General features: G+C 35.1%; 1 protein-coding gene across 1 annotated transcript in view; it reads left to right on the top strand.

The window, feature by feature from the left end:
* Positions 1-25,223, top strand: part of DSG1 (desmoglein 1) — a 35,443-nt gene extending 10,220 nt beyond the window's left edge. Inside the window, exons 4-15 of the mRNA XM_080820927.1 lie at positions 878-1,033; positions 2,622-2,766; positions 5,146-5,312; positions 7,024-7,158; positions 7,464-7,649; positions 9,688-9,947; positions 10,946-11,085; positions 12,702-13,085; positions 14,794-14,924; positions 15,259-15,331; positions 17,733-17,941; positions 20,431-25,223. Coding sequence (XP_080677053.1) covers positions 878-1,033; positions 2,622-2,766; positions 5,146-5,312; positions 7,024-7,158; positions 7,464-7,649; positions 9,688-9,947; positions 10,946-11,085; positions 12,702-13,085; positions 14,794-14,924; positions 15,259-15,331; positions 17,733-17,941; positions 20,431-21,477 — 3,033 coding nt within the window. The 3' untranslated portion in view covers positions 21,478-25,223. The remainder of the gene's footprint in view (positions 1-877; positions 1,034-2,621; positions 2,767-5,145; positions 5,313-7,023; positions 7,159-7,463; positions 7,650-9,687; positions 9,948-10,945; positions 11,086-12,701; positions 13,086-14,793; positions 14,925-15,258; positions 15,332-17,732; positions 17,942-20,430) is intronic.
* Positions 25,224-25,763: the final 540 nt, after the last annotated feature.

Raw genomic sequence — 25,763 nt, 5'->3', positions numbered from 1 at the left:
TTTATTTAGTTTTTTTAAATTTAATTTTTTAAATTTAATTTTTTTCAGTGTTCCAAGATTCATTGGTTTTTTTAAAATAAGAATTCACAATGTACCCTGTTTCCTACTCTCTTTTCCATTCATTTCCCTTTGTCTTCCTTTGTACAAACACACACACACTTATAACACACAAATACATCCCCGCACACAGATTACATATACAAATATATACACACATTAAGACAGATACACAGAGACTCCTGAGTAGATTTGCTTAGAGTCCCTGTATATTTCATTTTGAAGAAAGAATCCCAGCTTCTATAAACCACTTATTTGGGGCAATTTCCTTACTTTTCTGATAATACATCCTCCCCATTTTCAGAATTAAGGGCTTCAACACAGAGTCAGATGACTCTGTAGTCAGTCACCTACATAAATCTACTTAAAATTTTCTTCTAAAACTTTACATTTTTAAAAAATCTTTGGGTCAGGGATCAAAATTATATAATGACAACACTGGTGAACTCCTTAAGAGTTTAGGCGAAGAGTTCCCTACTCTAGCACCAGTGCTAGCACTAGAGCAGGAAAATAATACGATCAATTGTAAATGTTGAATGAATGAATAAATGAATGAATGAATGATGACTGCATAGTCTTGGATTCATTAAGGTGATTTTTTTTTTCTTATTTGGTAGAAAAAGAAATTGAATTTCTTTTGTTAACTTGCTAGTTATAGAATATACTAGAGTTGTAACTAGAGAAATAACTATTTCCAGCATTTCCCAAAAGATAACAGGTACTCACATTCAACAGTTCTTGAGAAAGGTAGTTGTTGTTTATCAAACCTAGCACTTTTTATTTGCTCTCTGTAATACTTTCACCTGCGCTCTCTCTGCAGATTCACTCAGATTGTGCTGCAAACCAGCAAGTTACATACCGCATTTCTGGAGTGGGAATTGATCAGCCACCTTATGGAATCTTCATCATTAATCAAAAAACTGGTGAAATTAATATTACATCCATAGTTGATCGAGAGGTCACCCCGTTTTTCATTGTAAGTGGGCTCCACATCATTATAGTGTTCAGGCTTACATTATTTTTGGAGTATCTTAAACTCAGATCATATTTGATTTGACTTCAGAAATCCCAGTATTATTTTTGGTTGTCTCAATTCACGAGCATCTCATGACCCAACAGAAACAAAGAAATTAGGAGAAATGCCCTGCTGAAATGTCTCAGCAAAAATGTGAGACTCTGGTCTGTCCCTAGTGGCAAGCTAGAATATCTTTTTGGAAGGGCAAGGACCTAACTCTTCATTCTTTTTCTTTAATTCAGCTGAGAATATTGGTTCTCATGTCAAGTGATGATTTTTGAGCTACTAAGAGAGCCTCTTCCAGTAAACATACTTTATTATAAATCCACATTGCTGCAGTTCACCTGAGCTCAGAATGTGCTTCGGAAATACTCTAATCCACCCTTAACTGAATCACACTTCCATTCTTGACAGTAGCTGTGACAAAACTCCAAACACTCAACCTCCTTTCCACTTTAAGCCGCTGACCTAATGACCAACTTTGTTAGAAATTCTGAGGTCTTCCATCACACACTCCCACAATTTTCTCTCCCCTCCTTCAGAAACGTTCTGCCTTAAATCCAAAAACAGGATTAATTTTCTGCTTTTTTCCACAACTTACCCCCAAGAGGGATCCATTATTCTATAATTACCTGGTTCCTCAAGAACCTTATTTGATCAATTTTATCATCTCTTTTCTGCTTGCTCCTTGCCTGCTTCCATTTCCGTTTATCATCATGGTCGACACTTGTTAATACTTAGAATAAAAAGGACATACAGAAAACCTTCCTTGATCTTGTAGGTTCTTCAATTAAAACTCCATCCATCCATATCCCCAAAGATGTTCAAATAGTAATGGGTGCTTGTGTTTTCAGTTATACTGCCTAAGCTACTTTAATTCCTTAGTCTTCTATTCCAAATCTATATTCCTGCCTTATCTCTGACAATGTTTACCCACAAACTCTCGAGGTCAACACGCCAACCTATTAGCTTTTCTTGAATTTTTATATGAATATAGCACACAGGTAAAGTAGCATACATTATACTTGTGTACACCTCATATATAAGTAATAATAACAACAACAATAAGAACACCCACATAGTCTCCTACGTAGCTTGTGAAAACTACCTTTCTTTGAAGCCCCCGTGTGACTCTCCTTTACCCTATCCTCAAAGCCAATAGCCCCTACTCCCAATTTCAAAGAATGTATTTTCACTACTCTGTTTCTTTCCTCACATAAATCCCTTTACTTGGAACATCTCTGCAAATACCAGTTCCACTTACTGAAATTCTCTTTCAGGATCTTTCTCAGTCATCCATCATCCTATGATGTCATAGTATTTCTATTGTTCTTTTAAATAACTTATCATGTTGCTTTTTCTCAAATGGTATTTTGAATTTGTGTTTGCCTCCCCTTATTGATTTTAAGTGCTGCTTATATCTACATTGCAGTAGAAAATAATATGTCTTACTTTTTTTGGTTACCCACAGTGCCTAGCATAGTGTCCAAACAAAATAAGAACTTAAATATCTGTTGCACCAAATAATTATTCTTGTCTTCTGTCTTAGATCTATTGCCGGGCTCTGAATTCACTGGGTCAAGATTTAGAGAGGCCTCTTGAGCTCAGAGTCAGAGTTTTGGATATCAATGACAACCCTCCAGTATTTTCTATGTCTACTTTTGTAGGACAAATAGAAGAAAATTCTAATGCAAGTAAGTAATCCATCTTATTAAGTAAACAAGAATATACTGACTTCCAGATCACTCTTAGCCAAGCAAAGAGAGGCCAAACTAAGAAGGTACCACTTCATCATGAATGTAAGAGATTAAATATAGAAAAGCATCCAGAACAGAAAGGCATGAGAAGTCTCCATAACAGCTTTCCCTTCAACTGTGGCGGCAGCTCCAATCTGGCATACCCAAGGAGCAACTCCAAAGAAATGAGAAAGGTTTTCTCATGTAACTCACACACCAGCTCTTTTTTAGATTTGTCAGGAGAAATCCAAAAATACTTTGTACAGTGGTGGCAGGGGCACTGGGAGGAGATTTATCCTCCCAGCCTGGTTGCTCTGAAGGACAATCTCATCCACTTCTGTCCATACTGACCTTTTTTAAAATTATTCATCTTAGAGAGAAAGAGAAAGAGCACAAGAGTGAGAGTGGCAGTGGGGGGAGAGGCCAAAGGAGAGAATTTTCAAGGAGGCTCCCCAATGAGCATGGAGTCCTCCACGTGGCTAGATCCCATGACCCATGAGGTCCTGACCTGACCCAAAATCAAGAGCCAGACCCTCAACTGACTGAGACACCCAGGTGCCCCCCACCCTTTTTTTTTTTTTTTTTTTTTTAGCCTACTTTAAAGTCACTAGTAGAAATTACTTCCAGGTGATCTATTTTTTGATCATAATCTTCAAGAGCTTTTGTTAACAGTAAATAAACACTAAATAAGCATTATTTTCCCTTTTTATATACGTTGAAATAAATACAGGTCTTGGTTTTTTTTACTCAAATTACCAATTTTATGTATTTGGAATGTACTATAAACTTAATCTTGTTCAGCTCACCATGCATGTTGAAAACTGACTATCTCAAGTGGAGTTAGTTGAGAGGTACCAGAAAATCTAGAAACTAGATAGAGCATTTACCTATAAGATAATTGGTGATTAAAGGTGCAATGTCCTCCTTATGGATTACCGTAAATGGCAACATTTCAACTGCTAAATATTCAGTCACTTGAGAAAATTAACTGCCTAACACACTAGTGAAGATTGTCCTAAATATATTAAAAATAGCAGAGACAATTTCTCATTTGAATTTAAAACTTCAACTTACCATAGTTACTCTTAACCTTTGAGTGGTAAAATTTCTTATAAATTCCAAAAATCCTTACATCTCACTTTTATTCATTAAAACACTATACCTATATTTGGAATAAGTATCCATTCTAAAGTATCATTTTAAAAATGTTTGTTGTAAAAATTTACACAATATGGAAAGTAAAAATGGAATAGAAATCTGTTCTTTGTTTTCCCTAGTATAATTCTTAAGAGGCAAGAACCATCATTAGTTACTTACGTATGTTTTATGATTATATAAACATACTTTTGGAAACAAATAGGAAGATATTTTACATACAAATCATAGTGTAAATCTTTATTTAAATAAATTTCTTAAATTTTTCCATATTAGGAAATGAAATGCCTTCATTCCTTTTAATAGCTGCATTAGATTTTACTGTATGAATGTGCCATAATTAATTGCCTACTGAAAATATCTTTAAAAGAATGCTGAAGTGAATTACACAAACACACACAAAGATTGAGAGAGAAAATAAAAGGCAGAAGGGAGATTCTCTGTTGCATTTGTGTTTACAGACAGGACAATTGTGCTTGAAATAGACTTTCAGTGTAGAGATTTCCAGTTTATGAACACTGGCAGCTTTCCCTTCTCCCATGTCCTTCATCAAAATGGCTTATAAAATTCCCAGAAAAGATAAGGGATAAGACAAAATATGTAGTTAAATAAGCATCTCTTTCAACCTAATAGTTTACCTAGCACTTCACTTGGGACCATGCAAAACAGAACAATAATGTACATTTATTGAGTGTACATTAGCCAATCAGAACTTTCTATGAGTTTCTCTCATTAAACTGTTCAACTCTCTCATGAACTCAGTGAGGACAGTGCTATTATCATCCCCATATACAGATGTGGAAACTGAAGCCAAAATCATAGAGCTAGAAAGTTCTATAGTTGGGAAAGAGTTGGTCTAGCTTTAATATCATTTTATTTCACCACAGCAGCTTAAAAAAAAAAGGATTATACTAGAATAAGGAAAGAAAAGGCAGAGTTAAAACATTTCTTTGTTTTCTAACTACCAGTAATGTGTAAGTTCCAGAAAAAATGTAATGTTTTTGTCAAAGCAAAGGTATAGAAAGGAGCTAAGCTAATGATATGTTGAAGAAGAAGAAAGGAAAAATGGTAGCACATACACTTATAGACCAACCAACCCTAACACCTTGTTAGAAAAGCAGTAAACTATACTATAACGAAAATGCAAACTATCTATTTGCAACCATTTTCCTTGATTTCTAGATACGCTGGTGATGATACTCAATGCTACTGATGCAGATGAACCAAATAATTTGAACTCAAAAATAGCCTTCAAGATCATAAGACAGGAACCTTCTGATTCACCAATGTTTATTATTAACAGAAACACTGGAGAAATTCGAACAATGAATAATTTTCTAGACAGAGAGGTAATTTTTTTTTCTTTGAATGGTTTGTTAGTTTCAAAGGAAGTTATGCTAAAAGCAAGAGTACCTAAGAAAGAAAGAAAAAGAAAACGTTATGATTATATAACCTTTTCACATAATAGTAATGACATAAGAAATACCTTCAAAATGAAAAAATGGGGATTCCTCAAATACATTTTAAACTGTCATTTTTCATTCAATCAATTCAAACTTAATATCTGCCTCAATTTAAGAAAACTATATTCTGAGAATACACAAGAATATACATAAGGCAAAGGTAGAAGCTCTATTTAAAAAAAAATGTGTGATCTATATTGAAATAGATTTAAGAAACGATTGTTATTATGTCAGCCATCTTGGCAAGTCACAATGCATGAACATGGTAAAAGCTCCAAGAATTCTTACAGACTAAGAAATTTGTTTCTCTTTCTTTAACCCAGAATATCCTAAACTCATTTGACAACAGGACTCTTCTTTTTCCTTCCTCTCTCTTACCTACTGAAGGTCCCCTGATTACTTTGGGAAATGTAACACAGAATCAGAATAATGGATAGCAACTGAGTAACATCTAGACCAATCTTTTCATTTATAAATGAGAAAAGTTAGAAGTTAGAAGTTAGCAAGTTAGAATCAGCATGATTTCTATTAATAACATATGGTCTCATTATTCAATATAAAAGTATCAATTTTTTCATCATTTTTAAAGTATTGATAGGATTTACCTGATCTGTAAGTATTTTAGGGATATAAATGAAGAAGTGTTACTTTTGAATTTGTACTTAATTAAATTTTATTTTAATTATTATAGTTATTTTGAAATGATAATCCCCCTGTTAATGACTCCTAGGCTTAGAATAAATCAGATGATCTTCATTCTTTAATGATCCAAATCCTATCAGTTCCTAAATTATCTATATCTCCTTTTTCACTTGTGTGAAAATAACCATCAGAACAAATTGACTATTAACTTTTTCTTGCTCAAACTTCCTTAAAGAGCCCAGTGGGAGTCCTTCGATGTCGAAAGAGTTTTAGTGGTGAAGAACTTTAAAAACTAAAGGAATAAAGTTACTAGCAAGCCACCAAAGCAGATATTTTCAACCTGGAGTTCATGGAGAGACCTCAAGATGTCTCTTACTATGAATCCTCTATAATTATATCCACATTTTTTAATGATGAGTGCATGCATGTGTCTGGGAAAGGCTTCATTGCTTTTGCCAGTTCTACAAATGTAAGCATCATTGAGTAGAATCAAGAAGATTGATTATCAATAACTCCACTGCTCCAGCCCACCACCCACTGCCTCCCAGAACTGTAAACCATTTGTTACATTCTTTGTTTTTCTTGCACATTTTAGGGCTGATTATTGACAGTATGGAATTTTCATGTCATAAATTCTTGGTAAACCTTAATCTCTCTCCTCCTAAGCATTTTGGTCCACTTTACCCTTTATAAACTTTTTCAACCCCTGGACATATAATAAGACATGAGGCCTTCAAACGTGTTCTTTCTTTTAAACGATGCTAGGTAAGCACTGCTGGAAACAGAAGTGGCAACAGTCATATTGATTCATGTGGATTTTCAATAGTCTGTGTTACCCGTATCTTGATCATAGATTTAAGTAAATGTTGAGCCAACATTTTAAAAGAACTTTTCATAAAACAGAATAAGGACTGTCTAGATCAACTGTGATTTTTTTTGTAATGTGTGCTTTTAGCAATATAGCCAGTATTCCCTTGCTGTGAGAGGCTCTGACCGAGATGGTGGGGCAGATGGCATGTCAGCAGAGTGTGAGTGCAACATCAGAATCCTCGATGTTAATGATAACATCCCATACATGGAACAGCCCTCCGTAAGTACTTGTCCTTGAAATTAACATCAATTCATTACATTCTAAAATTTGCTCAAACAATTCTTTTTACAGAGGTCCATGTTATCTTTAGTCGTGTACAACCCAAATGTAGACACGTACTTTGCCTTGTGTTTGTTTATATAATACGTAGGAAAAATATACGTATTTGGACAATGAAATGTGAGCTTATAAACACAGATCTCGTTTCTAAAGAATGAGTGGTTTTAAACACCCTTTGTAAGTCCAGGATAGTTGTTCTCTCACTCACACAGTTGGTGTTAAGATTTTTTTGCTTCTCATTTCAGTATGCCATTAGTATTGAAGAGAATGCCCTACACTCAAATTTGCTCCAGATTAGAGTAATCGATTTGGATGAAGAGTACTCAGCTAACTGGGTGGCAGTAATTTTCTTTATCTCCGGAAATGAGGGAGGTTGGTTTGACATAGAAATGAATGAAAGGACAAATGTGGGAATTTTAAAGGTTATTAAGGTATGGTATAATTATCCTAAATATTTTGTTTTCTTGGTCTTTTTCAAAATGTTGATCTTGAGATAAAATGTTAACATTTCACAAAATTCAGGGGTGAAAGAATAAAAATGACCGTGTTTTATAACGATTTAAGATTAGAGAGCTTTTTAACAATTTTTCCACTTACATCAGTTTATGAAAACAGGCATTCAACTTGAAACTCTCTTCCATTAATACACCACTCCTTCACAGATCATATAAATTAAGAGCATTTCTAAAAATGAATCTTATTTTATGCTTAAAGTTTTGTTTTAGATGTTTGAAGAATATTTTTTAAGCAGATTTCACATGGCCTTAAAAAATGTGTCTTTGTCAACATCGTACATTAATTAGTATGCACTGAGAATATTTCTCATGTAAATTAAAAGTTGTTTAGTTCTCTGGTGTGTTTTTATAAAATTAAAATTAAATTACTGTAATTATAGGATTATCACATTCCCATCTCCCTGCCATTGCTGACCAGGGCTTATTATGAACATAAATACCCTGGAGATTTGTCCAAGTCACAAAGATTTGGTCTACATCAACAGAATCTTCCTATGTTCCCCCTACATTAATGATCCACCTCATGTACCAGAGGTAGAATTGCCTCTAAGATTTGAGGGGAAAAAATTGACCCATAGGGAGCTTATGGTGAAGATTTCATCCTGTATTGTAAGACCTGAGTCTGTTTTTTTTTTTTAATCTGCAATAGTTATGCAAGGATTGTGTGTGAAACATGCAATATGTATTCTTTATGGTAGAATTCTGTCCTTTTTTAGTTATTTCCTTTCTTCAGAATAGTCCTGGGAAATAGACTTCTAAGGAATTCCGTTCCCAGAGGAATGTGGGATCACTTATTTCATGTCTTCATAAAGTGTCCCCGTGGCTATAGCTTCCATTTCCTGAGGCAGGGTGCAGATGCTTAGTTTACCCCTCACAGCATCCCAGAAAATTAGGTTATATGCCCATATTGCAGATAAATACAAGAGAGAGTTGTAACCCATTCAAGTTTCTATAGCTAGTAAGTGGTATAGCTGACATTCAAATTCTCTAGCTATTAAGTTCATACCGTCATCACTATTCTAGCTGTGATTCCATGTTGGGGAAACTGTCCTAATATATTTTACCCCAAACTACTATATTACTTTAAAAAATTAGTCTATTTATCCTCAATATCTCTATCTGTAAAATGGGAGTAATGTTGATTTTTCTCCCAAGCATGACATCATATCTTAATTCCTCTGTTATGCGTATGCATGTGTGACGTATATGTATACGTGATTTTATAGCCCTTCTTGGAATAACAAATAAAGCCAACATTGGAGCCAAGATTGAAGATTTTACTAAGTGGAGAGTTTGATGTGGGAATCGAGAGTCATCTAAATTACTCTCACATGAAAATTTAGAAAAATATATTTGGAACTTATGGGCATAATGCATAGTTGTTTGTGAATTTCATTAAGTAGTAGATATTGACACCAACTTCATAATAAAAATAGCTACCAGAAGTAATATTTTTCCAGAAAATAAGGATTTTTTTTATTTTTATACTTTGTTCTATTACTGGGCTTATTGAAGGAAGTCATATTTACAGAAATAAAATTTCTTCTAAATAATTCTTTACAGATAAAACCAGTCAAATGATTGAACGTACTATATATTCAGCCCATACTTTGTAATAAATAGAGCTACTTTGTGAGAAAAATGAAGTGACAGAAGTTAAAATAAACTATCTTTGCACTATAAAATGCATGGATTTGACCATCTATATTATGTTTTTAAACTTCTTTGATGGATAATTAAAACTCATGTCATATATTTTCAACTTTTTTCCTACTATATTTTCACACATTTCTGTTGCATTAAAGATAAAGGATAGAGTGTGTATTTGTATGTATTTATATTTAATTAAAGAAAGAAATGTGGGAGTTTTCTTGCCTATAATGAAAGGATTTGTCTTTCTTCCAGAATGTTTTTTTTCTTTAAGAGTAAAACTATCCCACTCTGTATTTTCTAGCCCCTAGATTACGAAGCTATGCAGACGATGCAACTAAGTCTCGGTGTCAGAAATAAAGCTGAATTTCACCCTTCAATTATGTCTCAGTATAAACTCACAGCAACAGCAGTCACCGTGGCTGTGTCAAACGTAATTGAAGGTTCGGTGTTCCGTCCAGGTTCAAAGACATATGTAGTAACTAGTAACATGGGACAGAATTATAAAGTGGGAGACTTTATAGCCACTGATCTGGACACAGGTCGTGCTTCAACAACTGTTAGGTAAGACTGACATTTTCCAAATAATTTTACCATATATTGAACTAAAGTATATATGTTCTTTTTAGAAATTTTAAGTATCTGAATTAAAATATTTTTCATTATTTTTGAAACCATCATTCAATCATGAAAAATACTAACTACTGAATTGTTATTTAATTTAGAGCTTTGACCTTAAGAAAATACAAAAAAAAAATGGGCAAAAATTAAAATGCAAAAAATGTGAAGATCTAAAAATGTGGAAAATAATGAATCTTGAAAGCTTGACATTTCTGTATTTGTGTATTTTATTGGCCAATTAGCTGATTACCACATACCATGGTTATTCCCCCAAAAGATTTTATGGGCTGATTTTTCCATTGCAAGTGTGCCCAGATTGAAATCAATTAGATTTAGTTAGCTCATTTCATCAGCATTTAATCAGCACTTTAATCAGCATTTGATATTGATAAACTCTCTTGTACTCCACAGATGTGAGTTCACTGAGGACAGACCATCCCACCCTCCCGACCCAACTCTGCTCCTCTCAAAGTTCTAGTCCTTTGAGTTTAGCACAGTACTTGAGACAGAGTTATCCAACCAATGTTTAACAAATACATAAATGAGAACGAAATTCAAAAGAAGTTCTATAAAGTCATCGTGTCTATGGGGAGGGAGAGTGAAAATAGGGAGAGAATGAAGCTGATGGAGAAGTAACTTCTTTGCTAAGAGAACAATTCAGAATTAGAAGCAGTCCAGGAGGTCCCAGGTTCTGGGTCTTCCAGGAGAGTTCTAATGCTGCCAAAACCAAACGAAAAGGAGACTGCAAGAATCAAAGATTATTGTGACATCCAAGTGGGCATAAGAGATCATTCCATCTTGCCTTGAAAAAAAAATAAAGTCCCTAATAATTGAAAATGATATCCAGAGGTTACAACCACTGACTTGAAACATGTTTTATAATCAAAATCTCTCTCTCTTTCAAAAGCTAACATTAATTCTTATTGTTTCTTCAAATACAGATATGTAATGGGAAATAATCCAGCTAACCTACTTGATGTTGACTCAAAAACAGGCATAATTACTTTGAGAAACAGAGTTACCAGGGAACAATATAACATGCTTGGGAAAAAATACCAAGGAACAATTTTATCTATAGATGGTAAGAAATCAATTTAACTTGGAGGAAATTATATATACACTCAGAAATTAAAGTTTTAATTGTATTTTGAGATAACCCTTTCTCAACAACAACAAAAAATCATACTGGGTATTATAGAATCAAATTTTTAATACTATAAGAGACAGTATAACTCAGTGCCAAGTCCACGAGTTCTGGAGTGAGACTCGGGTTGGTATCTTGTACCATCACTTAGTACCTGTGGGATTTTAGAGAAGTCATTTAACCCATTTATTCCTCACGCTTTTCTTCTATAAAATGGGACACTAACATTATGGATTTAAAGATATTAAAGAAGTTATTAGATGTAAAGCACTTAGAAGAGTGCTGGTACTCAACGTTAGTTCTTATTAATCTCAATAAATGAGATTTTAAAATTATATTCTTAAGTTACTTTCAAATAATTGGTCCAGAAGCAAAGTTAACTTAACTTTATGTAATCTTTGGAAAGCTGATGTACAACTTTGTGTTAACAATTTGGAAGCAGCATGCTTATATTACTTTTCCAAACCAACAAAATTAAAATTAGGCTGACCACTAAAGGGATGGGGAGATGAGGAGATGTTGGTTAAAAATTACAAACTTCCAGTCACAAGATGATTAATTTCGGGGGATCTAATGCAGAGTCTTGCCTTATGATTATTAATGACAGTACAGTTGCTATAGTTTTAAAAGTTCCTAAGATAGTAGATCTTAAATATTCTCATCACAAAAAGCAAAATAGTAGTCATGTGAGGTGATGGAGATGTTGGTTAACACTTAGATGGAAATCATACTGCAATATATAAGTATATCATAAAGACATACTGTGTACTTAAGTTTATACAATGTTATTTCATTTTTATAGTATCTCAATAAAATTGGAAGGTTTATCATGGAATTTTAAAAAACTGCTTCAGACATAACTACATATAAATAATTTTAATTGGGCTACAGAAAAGGATAATATTCCATCAGTATAATTCCTACACTGTAGTAAGAATTATTATAATCACCAATGTCCAGACAGAGTCTCAGAGTTATGACACATTTCTGACCTAATAGCTCTATAGGTGGATGCTAGACTTTGGAAATCTTATCTCTGAAGGAGGAAAAAAAAAATCATACCTAAACTTTCAGTATTGTGGGTTTTCTGCACTGAGCAGTTCCTAATCAGAGATTATCATATATTCAAATCTTAAGGGAAGTGGATAGTGCAGATGTGATGAAGGAATCTCTGTCAAGGTAATTTAGAAGAAAATAAAGCAACTAACTACTGCATATAAAATACAAATACAAGTAGCTTCCATTCATTTAAATAGTATGTGGAATATGACTGACTTATTTATCTAAGGTGAATGACAGCACATATATGACATGGCCTTTACTGTTTATGCTTCTCAACATATGGCATGGTCTTTCAGGAGCACTAATCCTCATCATGGTTTGATTTAAAAACTGAATCACAAACAAGGGATGATTTGGGAAGTTACTGAATTGATGAGAATATAGACCTTGAAATAAGTTACTGATGCCAAAAAAAAAAGTGGTTTTGTATTGTTAAATGAGTATTACACTGCATGCATTAAATATTTCTTCCCTTTTGAATCTTGTCGCAGATACTCTTCAAAGAACTTGTACTGGAACCATTAATATTGACCTTCAAGGTTCTGGCTGGGCTGAGAATGGAAAAGAAACTGATAGTGGTACCAATTCCGGAACTAGTGGAGGCAGTGAGGGTACTAGTGGAAGCAGTGAGAGTACTAGTGGAGGCAGTGAGGGTACTAGTGGAGGCAGTGGGAGTACTGGTGCAGGTGGCACTGAAAATATGAATGAAGGTGGTGAAACCAGTACTGGCACAGGTGGCAAAATTTCCACTGAATATGATTACACTGGGACCCAGGGAATAGGAGATCAAAGTGTAGGATCAAATCCCTCAGATAATGTCCATTTTGGTCCTGCCGGCATTGGACTGCTCATCATGGGATTCTTGGTCCTAGGACGTAAGTATTTTCAACAATCCTCTTCATATTTCCCCCTGAAATTATGGGGAGGAGATAAGCTTTTTGATCCTTTGATAAAATATACTTTACCAAATCTTATTTTGTGCCCTTATCAAGAAATGCTGGTTTACTGTTGAGTCTGTAAGATGAAAAAATCAAGCTTTTTGCCCCGTTACAGTGCAGTGGAGGATAAAAACTTCTTTGCATTCGATTTCAGTGCCATGGGAAAGTGCCGTAACAGGCAGGCTCGGATTGCTATTTGAGTGAAGAAGACAATCAGAGGATCCAAACAATCAGAAAAGGCTACACAGAGAAAGCAAACTTGCAGAATGTAACATAAAATACATGAGAAGAGATCATTCTCTAATTTCATTTTGTTAGCCATATTAAGTATTAGCCAACATTTTAAAACTTTAGAATTAAGTACTTTAGAAAAGTAACTTAATTACCCAGGAGTTGACTATCTCTACTGCAAGTAATACATGACTTTCACTTTGAGCTTGTTCTTTATATTGTTGATTGCCTTTGGGTAGCATAGCTAATAAAAGATTGAAAAATTATGTATTTGGGGTCAAACACCTCTACATTCAAAGATTTCTCTAAGCCTAGCAAATCTTCAAGAAAGCAAAATGCACAGGATTCTTTCACTCCTTTCTTTCCTTTTTCCATCTCTTACCATCCCTCCCTTATTACTATCCTTACTATGTTCCTTCTTCTCTACCTCACCTCCTTCTTGTTTCTTTTCTTCCTTCATCACATCTTCTACTTACACATACTTTCCTTCATCCATCCATTCATTCCAAGTAATTTACCAAGATTGTATTATATAAAAGGCTCTGGGCTAGACATGTATTTAGGTGAATAAGGAAACCCAAGTGATTAACAGAAAGATAATGGCTAACCAGTGTAATGTTTTCCATTTGTGCAGGAGTAATTTCAAGAAAAAAAAAATCCATGTAGAGGAAAATAATAGAGGGAATAATTACCTGAGGCATGAGTAAGATTTTATTTACTGTGAAAATTAAAAAGACAGGCATGTCTGAAAGGAAAAAAAGTAAAGCCATGGAGGATGGAACACAAAGACTCAAACATATGGCCTGTCCTCAGCAGCTCTCCTTTTTGTCTCCTTTAATATTTTTCAGAGAAATGACAGTGAAAAGACTCATCTGTTTTAATGATATAATATAATGATATATATATAATATATCAATATATTGATATATATAATATATAATATTATATAATACATAATATATATTATATATATTATATAATGATATATAATATATAATATAATATAATATATAATATAATATATAATAATATAATATATTATATAATAATATAATAATATAATATAATAATATAATATATTATATATAATATATCAATATATTGATATATCAATATCAATATCAATATATATCAAAATGATATATATAATGATATATATATAATTATATAATGATATAATAATGTCATTTGAATACTATATAACAAATCAAAATGGATTGCATTCTAGTATACTGAAGCTCATATTGATTTTGGTATCTGATCATTGTTCAATTTGTTTTCTGAAACTTTCATAAGAATTTTGAAGTCAAATGCAACGATATTAGGGTTTCAAATGTAATCATAAAAGAGAAAGCTGTTTTATTTTAACGTGGTTCCACTGCTAATTCCAGTATTCTTTTCCTTTCACCAACAGTGGTCCCATTTTTGTTGATGTGCTGTGAATGTGGAGGTGCCCCTGGCGGGGGAGCTGGCTTTGAACCTGTCCCCGAATGTTCAGAAGGAGCACTTCACACATGGGCAGTAGAAGGCCCACAGTTGCCTCCAGTAAGTGCTAACTTGTAAGAAATGGCCTTTGGTAGTCCCCGAAACTCATTCTCATGCACATGAACCAGATGGTGGTGACCCCTCACAGTCTATGCTATTCTTCGTTCTGGGATAGCCAGTGGGAAAATGAAGAAGAGAAGTCAAAGGTACACCCAAATTAGATGGGAGTCATCAGAAAAGGCTTTCTCAAATGAAGTGCAAGTTTTAAATGGATTTCAGAAGTTTTGTAAATAGTATTCTTTTAGAACCTGAGTCTATTTTGAGAAGAAACCCAATGTATAAGGATAGACAAAAAAGAGCCACTACAAATGGGGACATGTTTCTTGTCTTTTAGGATGCGACCACCGTCTGTGTACCACCCATACCACCTCATGATGCAAATCTAATTGAATGCATTGACACTTCAGGTAAGAAGGTTTTGTTTTGTCTTTTTAATTTTAACAGCTCAAATGTCTAGGAAGGAATTCTGCTCTATCCCTGCATACCTTACTATTTCTCAATTATCTTGTCTTTAACATTGTTTCTTTCATTCATTTTTAAATGACTAATTTGCAGATCAAATGGTAAGGGAAAAATCTCTAGGAATTACTATTCTTATATGCAGAATTTTTAAAATCTTCCTCAGTCATCGGAGAGTACTTAGGAGATGACTGTATCAGGACTCTATAAGTAGGAGAGAAGAACCACAAGTCAATTCTGGTCCAGTTTTTCTGTCTAATAGAGCAAACATTATTTATCAGAAAAAAAAATACCATTGGCCTTTCAACAGCACAGGTGTTAGGGATGCTGATTCCCATCAGTCAAAAATACAAGTATTAATTTTTGGCTCTCCTAAAACTTAACTACTACTTAACTACCAGATGACTTACTGTTAACATAAACAGTTGGTTAACATACAATTTGTATGTCATATTTATATATATATATAAATATATATTTTTATATATATAACATATAACATATATAACATATAACACATATATGTTATATATAACACATACATATGTTATATATAACATACAATTTGTATGTCATATATATATAATATACTGTATTCTTACAATAAAGTAAGTTGGAGAAAAGAAATTGTTATTAAGAAAATCACAAGGAAGAGAAAAATATTTCTATTACTGAACTGTATCCACTAAAATAAATTATCTGCATACAAACCCACTCTGACTTGAGCTGCTATCATGACAAAAAAAACAAACAAACAAAAAACAAAACTGCATCCATTCTCAGCATGAGCAGAAAGCTGATCTGAAATATTTTGTCCCATTTCTTAAACTGGAAGTAAGTGAATGAAACACTATCAGAATCTTTCCAAGTTGTCGGCTGAGGCCATGTGCAGGGGGTAGAGTTTCTCCTTGCACATGGTTAACCAAGACTCTAATGACAATATGCCTTAAAACAGGGGCTAGGGGCACCTGGGTGGCTCAGTCATTAAGTGTCTGCCTTTGGCTCAGGTCATGATCACAGGGTCCTGGGAACGAGCCCCACATCAGGCTCCCTGCTCAATGGGAAGTCAGCTTCTCCCTCTCCCTCCCCCTGCTTGTATTCCTGCTCTTGCTCTCTCTTGCTCTGTGTCAAATAAAAAAAAATAATAATAATAAATACATAAAAGCTTAAAACAAACAAACAAACAAAAAGACAAACTAGACCAGTTTGCAGGCAGAAACAAGGGAACAATTTGAATTTCACAGCAAGGGGATAACTACCATGCTAGTAAAAAAATTTTTTTTCTTTTAAACTTTTTATATCTTTGAAAACAGTTGTACTGTTTTGCTTTTTCTTAGAGTGAACAAAGTTAGTCATTCTCTTCTTTTTCTCCCAGTCTTTTTCAAATTTGTTACCATTCCTATTTTGAACTCTTCAGAATAGGAGAGGCATAGGAATGTTTATAGGACTGCACCTTACTCAAACTACTAGACACACTGGCCTCTAAACCTATTTCTCTTCTTGATGTTTCCATTTGTGTTAATGACATCAACATCCTCTCACCTCAAGAGCAGCAGCCCTGGTTGACTCTTCTATCTCCCTATTCTTGACATCCAATCTGTTCTCAAGACTTGTCAAATCATCAGATCCATCAGAATTTACTTCTGCATTTATCCCCTCAATACATCTACAAGACTTTACACAAATCTGGAACAAAGCACAATGAGAGGCACCAGGGTCATAAAAGGATGAAAAACACATTGTCCCTAAAAATCAAGATCTTTGAAATAGTAAAGCCATAGGGCACCTATCCCACTGCCAATACTTTCCCTATCCATGGCTCTTCCACGGACTGAACCATCATTTTGTCTAACTTGCCTTGAATATGGTAACAGGCTTCTAGACACCCATCAAGTGAAAACCCAAGAGTCTCGGTGCAAACCTTTCCCGTCACCACAGCCATGGTTTCTCCTCTGAAAGCCAGTGGTTCTCAGGTCTTCCTCTGGAAGCGCTGTGCTTCCAATATGTTGGGGGTATTCTTATACTATTTAACTTTTAGAATTTGGGTATTTCCCCCCAAAACTCCCTCAATTTGAAATCAAACTCACTAAAGCATAGGTTTTTATAACCTCTATGCAGCCCCCCCTCTTCCAGCATGACACATAATTAGCAATAAATAATTAACATCAAACAACTAACAAATTAACAAACTGATTACTAATATTATTTTGAACTCCATAGTGTATGTATAGCCCTTTATGTATCACCTTTGTTTTACCTCTATGATGAAACCGTACATTATAGAAAGTTATTTATTTTGGGTCTACAATACGCTATAGAAAGTGTACTTAATTTTATCAACACTTCCAGGGGTTTACACGAATGAGTATGGTGGCAGAGAAATGCAAGATCTGGGAGGAGGAGAAAGAACAACAGGATTTGAACTAACAGAAGGAGTTAAAACTTCAGGAGTACCTGAGATATGTCAAGAATATTCTGGAACATTAAGAAGAAACTCTATGAGAGAATGTAGAGAAGGAGGTCTGAATATGAACTTCATGGAAAGCTACTTCTGTCAGGTAAGGTCTCGAGTGCCATGGCTTCCTCTCCATCCTGTGCCTCTAGCTCTACTCCAGGCTGCCACTATTTTTCAACAGGGCTTTGGCAGGTTCCCAGCCTCTAGTCTATGCCTGACAATCATACTGCTGCTGGATAACATTTCTGTAATTCTGGACTGATCACTTTACTCCTCTACTTAAAAATAGCCAATGGCTCCCAGCTCTATTTGTCTAAGGCAATGAAGTCCGAACTCCATAATATGACAATTAAGATTATTCATAAAATGATCCCTTCCCTCATTTCCAATTACTCCTTACCACCAACCCCACATACCAAGTGTCTTTGCCTCATTCACACGATGCCTTCGCCTATGCTGTGCCCGTCCCAGGATGCTTTTATCCATCATCTCTATCATAAACTCCTGTTCATCTTTAAAGACTCAATTCAAATATCACTGCTTCTCTGAACATTTACTGATAACCCTCACATCCAAAATAGAACTGATGTGTCTTTATCTGTATTTCTGTAGTGCTCTGTGTATAAACTTTGTAGAACCTATCATTGCTAAAATGTTTATATGTCTACCATGGTTTTTATTGCCTTGTCCATATGTTCTCTATATCATGTTGCCAGTACCTAGCTCAGTTCCAGGCACATAGTAAACATTCCGTAAGTGTGGGTTCAAGAGCCATAGCACACTTCCAGAATATTTTAAGAACCAGCAAAATTAATTTTGCCATCCTCAGGTAGAGACAAAATTGCCTGTGGCTACACACCAGATGATACTTAAGCCTTCAGAGATTTCCTGTCTCTGAAACTGTCTCTAATAGATCTGTGTCCTTCTACATCCTGGCCTAAAATACCTTCTTTACCTCTTCTATTGCTTTAGAGGGTGGCTGATATCTTGAAATTAAACAGTGATAAAAGCCTTGCAAATAGTAGTCGATGATAATAAGAAATCTGTTGCTGAATCCACAGGAATGCTTCCCATTCATGTCCCTACAAATGAATGTTATTTTCATGAAAGAGTACAATTCTGCCTCAAAACTTTTGCATCTATGACTCCTTCTGCCCAGTACACTCTATGTACTTTCCTCACCCTGATGCTTTATTCTAACCTTTGATCAAACATCACTTTATGAGAGGCTGCCCATGGCCACTCTATCCCTTCACTTTGAGCTTACCACCTCCTGACAAATATGCTTATGTATTGCCTGTCTCCTCCTACTAAAAGGTAAGCCATATGAGAGAGAGAGACTCCATCTGCTTTCGTTCACTACTGCATTGCCAAGTTCCTAATTGAGTGTCTGGCAAATAGTAAGGACTCAAAAATATTTTTGAAGGAAATGGCAAAAATTGGTCTGCTAATAAAGATATTTCTGATACTTAACCTGAAAATTTATAATCCAATATTATGAAGGACAAAGATGAAATAAAAGTGCATGTGTTTGGGGCACCTGGGTAGCACAGTTGGTTGAGCGTCCAACTCTTGGTTTCATCTCAGGTCATGATCTCAGGGTTGTGAGATGGATCCCCACATCGGGCTCCGTGCTCAGCGGGCAATCTGCTTGAGATTCTCTCTCCCTCTACCCCTCCTGGTGGTGGTGCTCTCTCTCTTAAATAAATAAATAAATAAATAAATCCTAAAAAAAGTAGAAAAGGGCGCATGTCTATGGGCTTTAACTTTGAATGGAAGGAGATCCTATTTTTATTTATTTTATTTTTTAAAAAAGATTTTATTTGCTTATTCATGAGAGAGAGAGAGAGGCAGAGGGAGAAGTAGGCTCCCCATTGAGCAGGGAGCCCCATGTGGGATTGATCCCAAGACCCCAGTATCATGACCTGAGCTGAAAGCAGACGCTTAACCATCTGAGCCATGCAGGTACCCTTCTTTTTTGTGTGTGTGTGAAGGAGATCCTATTTTTAAAAACTTTCAGTTCTGAATCCCAAAATGGCATAGACCTAAAGTCAAATGTTCTTTTTTACTGAAAAAGCTACACTGAAATAAATCTTTATAGAACCACCACATTCACTTCATTGGAGGAAGGAAAATGCAATCCCAAATGAACCCAAATGAACTACAAGCTACCTTTTTTAGACAAACAAACAAACAAAAAAGAAGAAGAAGAAGAAAAAGAAAAGAAAACCCCCACAATTTGGTGTACTTCCTGTACAGTACTTTTAAGTACCTCCTAACATGGTTACAAAATAATTCATGTGATTTTTTGCATGTGCTTTTGTATCCAAAGTGCACTGTGATGAGGAAAGTCCATTGAAATAAATTTAAAAAATCAAAATGTATTAACAGCCTTACAGTTAAAATAATTTCTAACCAAATTCTTTCAGGAAATTATATAATGATTTTTAATGCATCTCTAGGAGAGGTCAGAATTTTGCCTTCTAGATCCCTCTTTGGTAATGTCCCAGAAGAAAAAAGAATGATCAAGATTTCTATTATTGTTAAACATGTATCCATAATCTCATTTTTCTCTTTTCTCTATTAATCCAGAAAGCATATGCTTATGCAGATGAAGATGAAGGACGCCCATCCAATGACTGTTTGCTCATATATGACATTGAAGGTGTAGGTTCCCCTGCTGGCTCTGTGGGTTGTTGTAGCTTCATTGGAGAAGACTTGGATGACAGCTTTTTGGATACACTGGGGCCTAAATTTAAGAAGTTGGCAGATATCAGCCTAGGAAAAGAAGTTGAACCATATCCAGACCCTGATCCCTCTTGGCAACCTGAAAACACCGAACCGATCTGCCCTCAGCAGGGAACAGACCCCATCACTGGTGGACATCCACCCATCTCCCCACATTTCGGCACCACTACAGTCATTTCTGAGAGTACCTACCCCTCTGGACCTGGTGTACAGCATCCTATGCCCATTCCTGATCCTCTGGGCTATGGTAATGTTACTGTGACCGAGTCTTACACCACCTCTGGCACTCTGAAGCCCTCTGTCCATGTTCATGATAATCGGCACGCATCAAATGTAGTGGTGACCGAGAGGGTGGTCGGCCCAATCTCTGGCACTGATTTGCATGGAATGTTAGAAATGCCTGACTTGAGAGATGGGTCAAACATTATAGTGACAGAAAGGGTAATAGCACCAAGTTCAAGTCTACCCACCTCTTTGACCATGCCTGATCCTAGAGAGTCATCAAATGTGGTAGTGACAGAAAGAGTAATCCGACCAGCTTCTGGCATGATGGGCAATCTAAGTATACACCCTGAGTTATCAAATGCCCAAAATGTGATTGTGACAGAGAGGGTTGTTTCCGGCTCTGGCATAAGTGGAATTAGTGGCCCAGCTGGGATGACAGGAGGCAGTGGCCTGGTTGGCAGTGCCGCTGGAGGAAGTGGTGGTGGCATCGGGTTGAGCAGCCTGGGAGGAGGTGGGGGCCTGAGTAGCAGCATGGGGGGCGCAGCCACCATTGGCCACATGAGGAGCTCCTCTGACCATCACTTTAGCCAGACCCTTGGATCTGCCTCCCCTAGTACTGCCCGAAGTCGAATCACGAAGTACAGTACGGTACAATACACGAAGTAGCCAGGATCCCAGCACACTTGTTCTCAACTGTGGTGATTCAGCTTCAACTCCCACCACCAAAAAACTAACATCGTGATTTATGATGCGCAACTAGGTGCTAAGTAACTTTGGAGTGAGGTGGGAAACCACAATGAGAAAAATAGATGTAAACAGTGCTGTTGGGCAAGAGCTCTCCCTAGCATTTGTAAACCTTTTTCTTACATTAATACTAATGGAATCACGACAGTGAACTAAAACTTGAGACAGGGTCTTCCCTGTGCTGGTACAGCAATAGGATCTTCTGTGTGGCCGGTCCTGTATCTCCAGCACATGGAATAAATTAAACTCAGTCATGCAAAAGAACTGGCCTTGAGATGGCTATCGGCACAATTCTCCTTGCTCTATTTTGATTGCCATGTAGCTCAAGCAATATTCAAAAAGGACTAGACATGTCATATGAGCTCACGTATTCAGGAAGAACTTGAAATATGTGCCAAGCACCTGGTTAATTTCACAGATAATAGAAATAAAAATCCAACCATATACTCAGACCATGATTAACCATTAAAGAAAACAAATCTAGCGACACAACCCAGTTCACAAGCCACCAAGCACTCCTACCCTAATAATTGTACCAGAGAAAATAAACCTTAAATTAGGAAATGTTTCCTGGGAGGAAACTTCCAAAAGAGAATGGCAATAGGGTGAGATTCATTTGGGGGACATTGGCAATGTCTGATCCCAGATCTTGAGAAGGGGCTTCAGCTAAAATTCCCATAGAGTCAAGGAGTTTTCTGATTCTAGCTTGTGTTTAGTAGTAGATGCAGTATTTATGAATATTGTATACTGATGAGGTTGCAGGATATCACACTTATTTTTCCCCTTATCACTGCGGCTCTGACCTAATAGTGTGAAATTGCCAAGTGCACTTCCCTGACTGAAGCAAGTAATACCTGACATGGTTGTCATCCCTAATGGTAAATTACCTTCCAAAGAAGCAGATGGAAACCACATTGTATTTTCCGATGTGTATTCACTAAATGTTATTCATTTATATCCAGCTCTTTATTATACATCCCTTAAGTTAAAATAATTTACTTAAGCTGAGCTGTGAAAAAAAGCCTGCACTATGGCTAAGCTTTGGGGGAATTTTTTCTTAAGGGGATCTTAAAAAAGTTTCTAGAACATGTAAAACGTTTAACGTGAAAAGTTAGAATTATTCTGTAATGTAATACCACATTATTAGTTTTAATTGAGTTTAGTACTTTTTTAGACAATGCTCTGCTACTATTTTAAAGGGGTCAACTAAAAACTTTTAACAGTATTGATGGTCTTGTGTTGACCCAATTGAAATTGTACTAGACCACCACATATCCTTACTCTCACTCCCTAACTAAATTTTCTCACTAGAATAAATGTTACATTCCTGATTTGATTTGCTTATAAGTTCTTGGCTTATAAAATGCTCCAATTGATAGACAGTTCCCAAATTATATAGTATGATATATTTTTCTACCTTCAAAATTTAATAATGTATTATTTATGGTATGTCATTTCTATGTGTTTGCTGTATAGTATTACCTGGTTTTAAAAATCTCTAAATAGAATCAAAGCATTCTTAGACATGGGTAAGTTTACTATAGCAAAGTAGAGGAATTTTTTTCTCCTTTCTAAATTCAACGTTAATATGAGCTCAGGAAAGTGAAACTGGATATGACAAAATCTTTCAAGAATGATTCCCTGCCAATTACTCAAGTTTCCCAGGGTGTTACAAGGTCAAAGAATAGTCATTCGACTTCCAACACTTACCAAAGGGGGCTAGAGAGTGAACTAGTTTATTAGAGCTATTTTGCTCTATATTATAGCAGATGATGTCAATATTTTCAAAGCCACAATATACAACTTATTTTGTGTCTGTAGACCATGTGAAATTTTGATAGTCTGTAGCATGCCAAAATGTAGAAGTATAAATAAAGTCATTCAGAGGAACTCTTTCTTTTATTTCTTTCTCTCCCATTTGGGGAGGGGGATTCCATTAATGATGGATAATCTTTCCAGAAATAAAGTCAAAAGGTATTTATTGAAATATACTTGAGTATGCTGGGCTCAGGAGTTTGAAGGAATAAAAATAATTATTGTTTAATTAATTAATGGAATGGTATCTGATGATAAATAGCTTATATGTCACTTTGATTTATCATCAGAAGTGTTCTTTAAAGACTCCTGATATCTTCCAAAAAAGTTTTTTAGGTTGCTAAAAAATGCCAGATTTATCATCTTCAATAACTATTATTATTAAGATTCATTAGTAAAAAACCATGGAAGATATAAAAAGTGACAGTATTAGTTGTCAATCCTTCTAGGAAGATACTTTCAAATAAATTTTTGTCAGTATTACACATGATGTTCCAACTCTTTATTCTTAAATTTTAAAAATTATCTTTTTAAGATATAATTCTAACAATCATTTAAAGACATGTCATTTTTTCAATAAACAACCTTTGGGCAGAAATCAATTCTTCTCTGTAGATCCTTTACTGCAACCCATAGACCTTAGGTCATTCTACAGATCTAAGATATGGAAATCATTTTATAAGTAAACAGTTATAATTCAAATCTATATTGCAAGCTGTATCTCAGATCAACATGCTCTTAACAAAAGGGAGAAAGAAGAAATACCAATTTAAATGTTATGTGTATATAGTTTGAAAAGAAAGTGGTATTTATAAAACATCTGACTTTCTAAAGAGATGGCCCTTAGGATCAAAAATTAGTGTATCATAAATTCTTTATAACTTAATATTAACCAAAATACCATCTTGAGCTTAATTTTGACATTGAATTCCAGATATATCTGCTACATTTTATTAGCCTTTATGTATATTGCCTGATGTAACTGTATGTGCACGAAGAATTTACAGAAAAATTATCTATCTAGGGATATACGTAGGCCTTCATCTGGACATCTCTTCTCTATTGGCATATAGTTTTTAGCCTTGTAATCTCCATTCAATGTAATTTTCTAACAGAATTTTAATTATACCTTCAAAAGTTACATATTCACGCTAACTGGATGTTTTTAGTTACGTACACAACTCATTTCTGAATTTATACCAACACCTGAAGGTCAACCAGTGTATAACACATATGATACCCTTTAGCTAGAGTAGGAACTAAAAGGTTTTATAAACATTGGCTAAAATAGCCAATTTAGGAAAGACATTCAAAACCCAAAACTTCTAAAAGTATTTGCCACATTTTCCCATGCCTATTTAATAAACCCCAAACTTTTGTAGGATTTCTGGTATTTTTAAGACTCTTTCCCTTTGCACTGCAATACACCAGTCCACACAGATTACTAGTCTCCATGAAATAGAATCTGCCTCCCAGTTCTAGACTGTTCAATTTATGCTAGGACAAAAGCATGAATGGATCAACTTATTAACCATCAAAGAATTTTAAAACAAGGAATAACCTATTGTTTAACTGTCTGTATTCCTTCCATTTAGTTATATCTGAATGACTGAACTCTTTATCATCAAGCGGTACCTAGTCTAACTTATTTTTCTTTTGCTATTTTACAAGTATTTTTAAACTCTAATATTCATCTTCGGTGATGTTTAAAACAAGGTGCTTTCTTTCAGGTTTCAATATAAAAGTTTTTGGCTTATTTGGGTGCTAATTCCTTGCTTGGTCCTCCATTGGCTATTTTAAGTTGGTTTGTAATTTCCAAAGGCATATGTTGACAGCAATAAAATGATTGGTATGCTTCCATCATCTTTTCTGAATGGTAAAGGTGGGGAGGTTTAGACTGTAAGGAATAATTAGAGGTCAGCAAATCTAATGACTATTTTCAGTCCAGATGATTTATTTTATTTTCATATTTTTATTTCCACATTGTTATTTTATTTTCACATTGTTAAAACTTATTTTCATTTTCCATTTTCTAGCTTTTTTTTTTTTCAGCTTCCTGGGGTGCCTTCTCTCCAGAGGGCTTCCCAGCAGTGTCTGAGCACAGGCTTGAGCAGCCTCGTACAAATACATAAATGACAAGTAGCTGGGATTTTAAACATCCATTGTTGGATACTTAAGCAACTTTACACTAGCACTGTATTTCTTTTAAAATAGATTTTCTTCTTATTTTCTTTTCAAATCATGCCCTTTCATCTTTCCTGGGCGTACATCTCCTTTTTGCTCTCCAGTGCCACTTTCAGAACATGATCACCTTCCTCTTACACAAAACCTTACCCTTTTCAGACTCGTCTGAACCGCCTGTCCCCTCTCTTCTGCTTGTGTCTCTCCCTAAC

Source organism: Martes martes (genome assembly GCF_963455335.1).
Source record: "Martes martes genome assembly, chromosome: 13".
Lineage (NCBI taxonomy): Eukaryota > Metazoa > Chordata > Mammalia > Carnivora > Mustelidae > Martes > Martes martes.
This window is presented reverse-complemented; position numbering and strand designations above follow the sequence as displayed.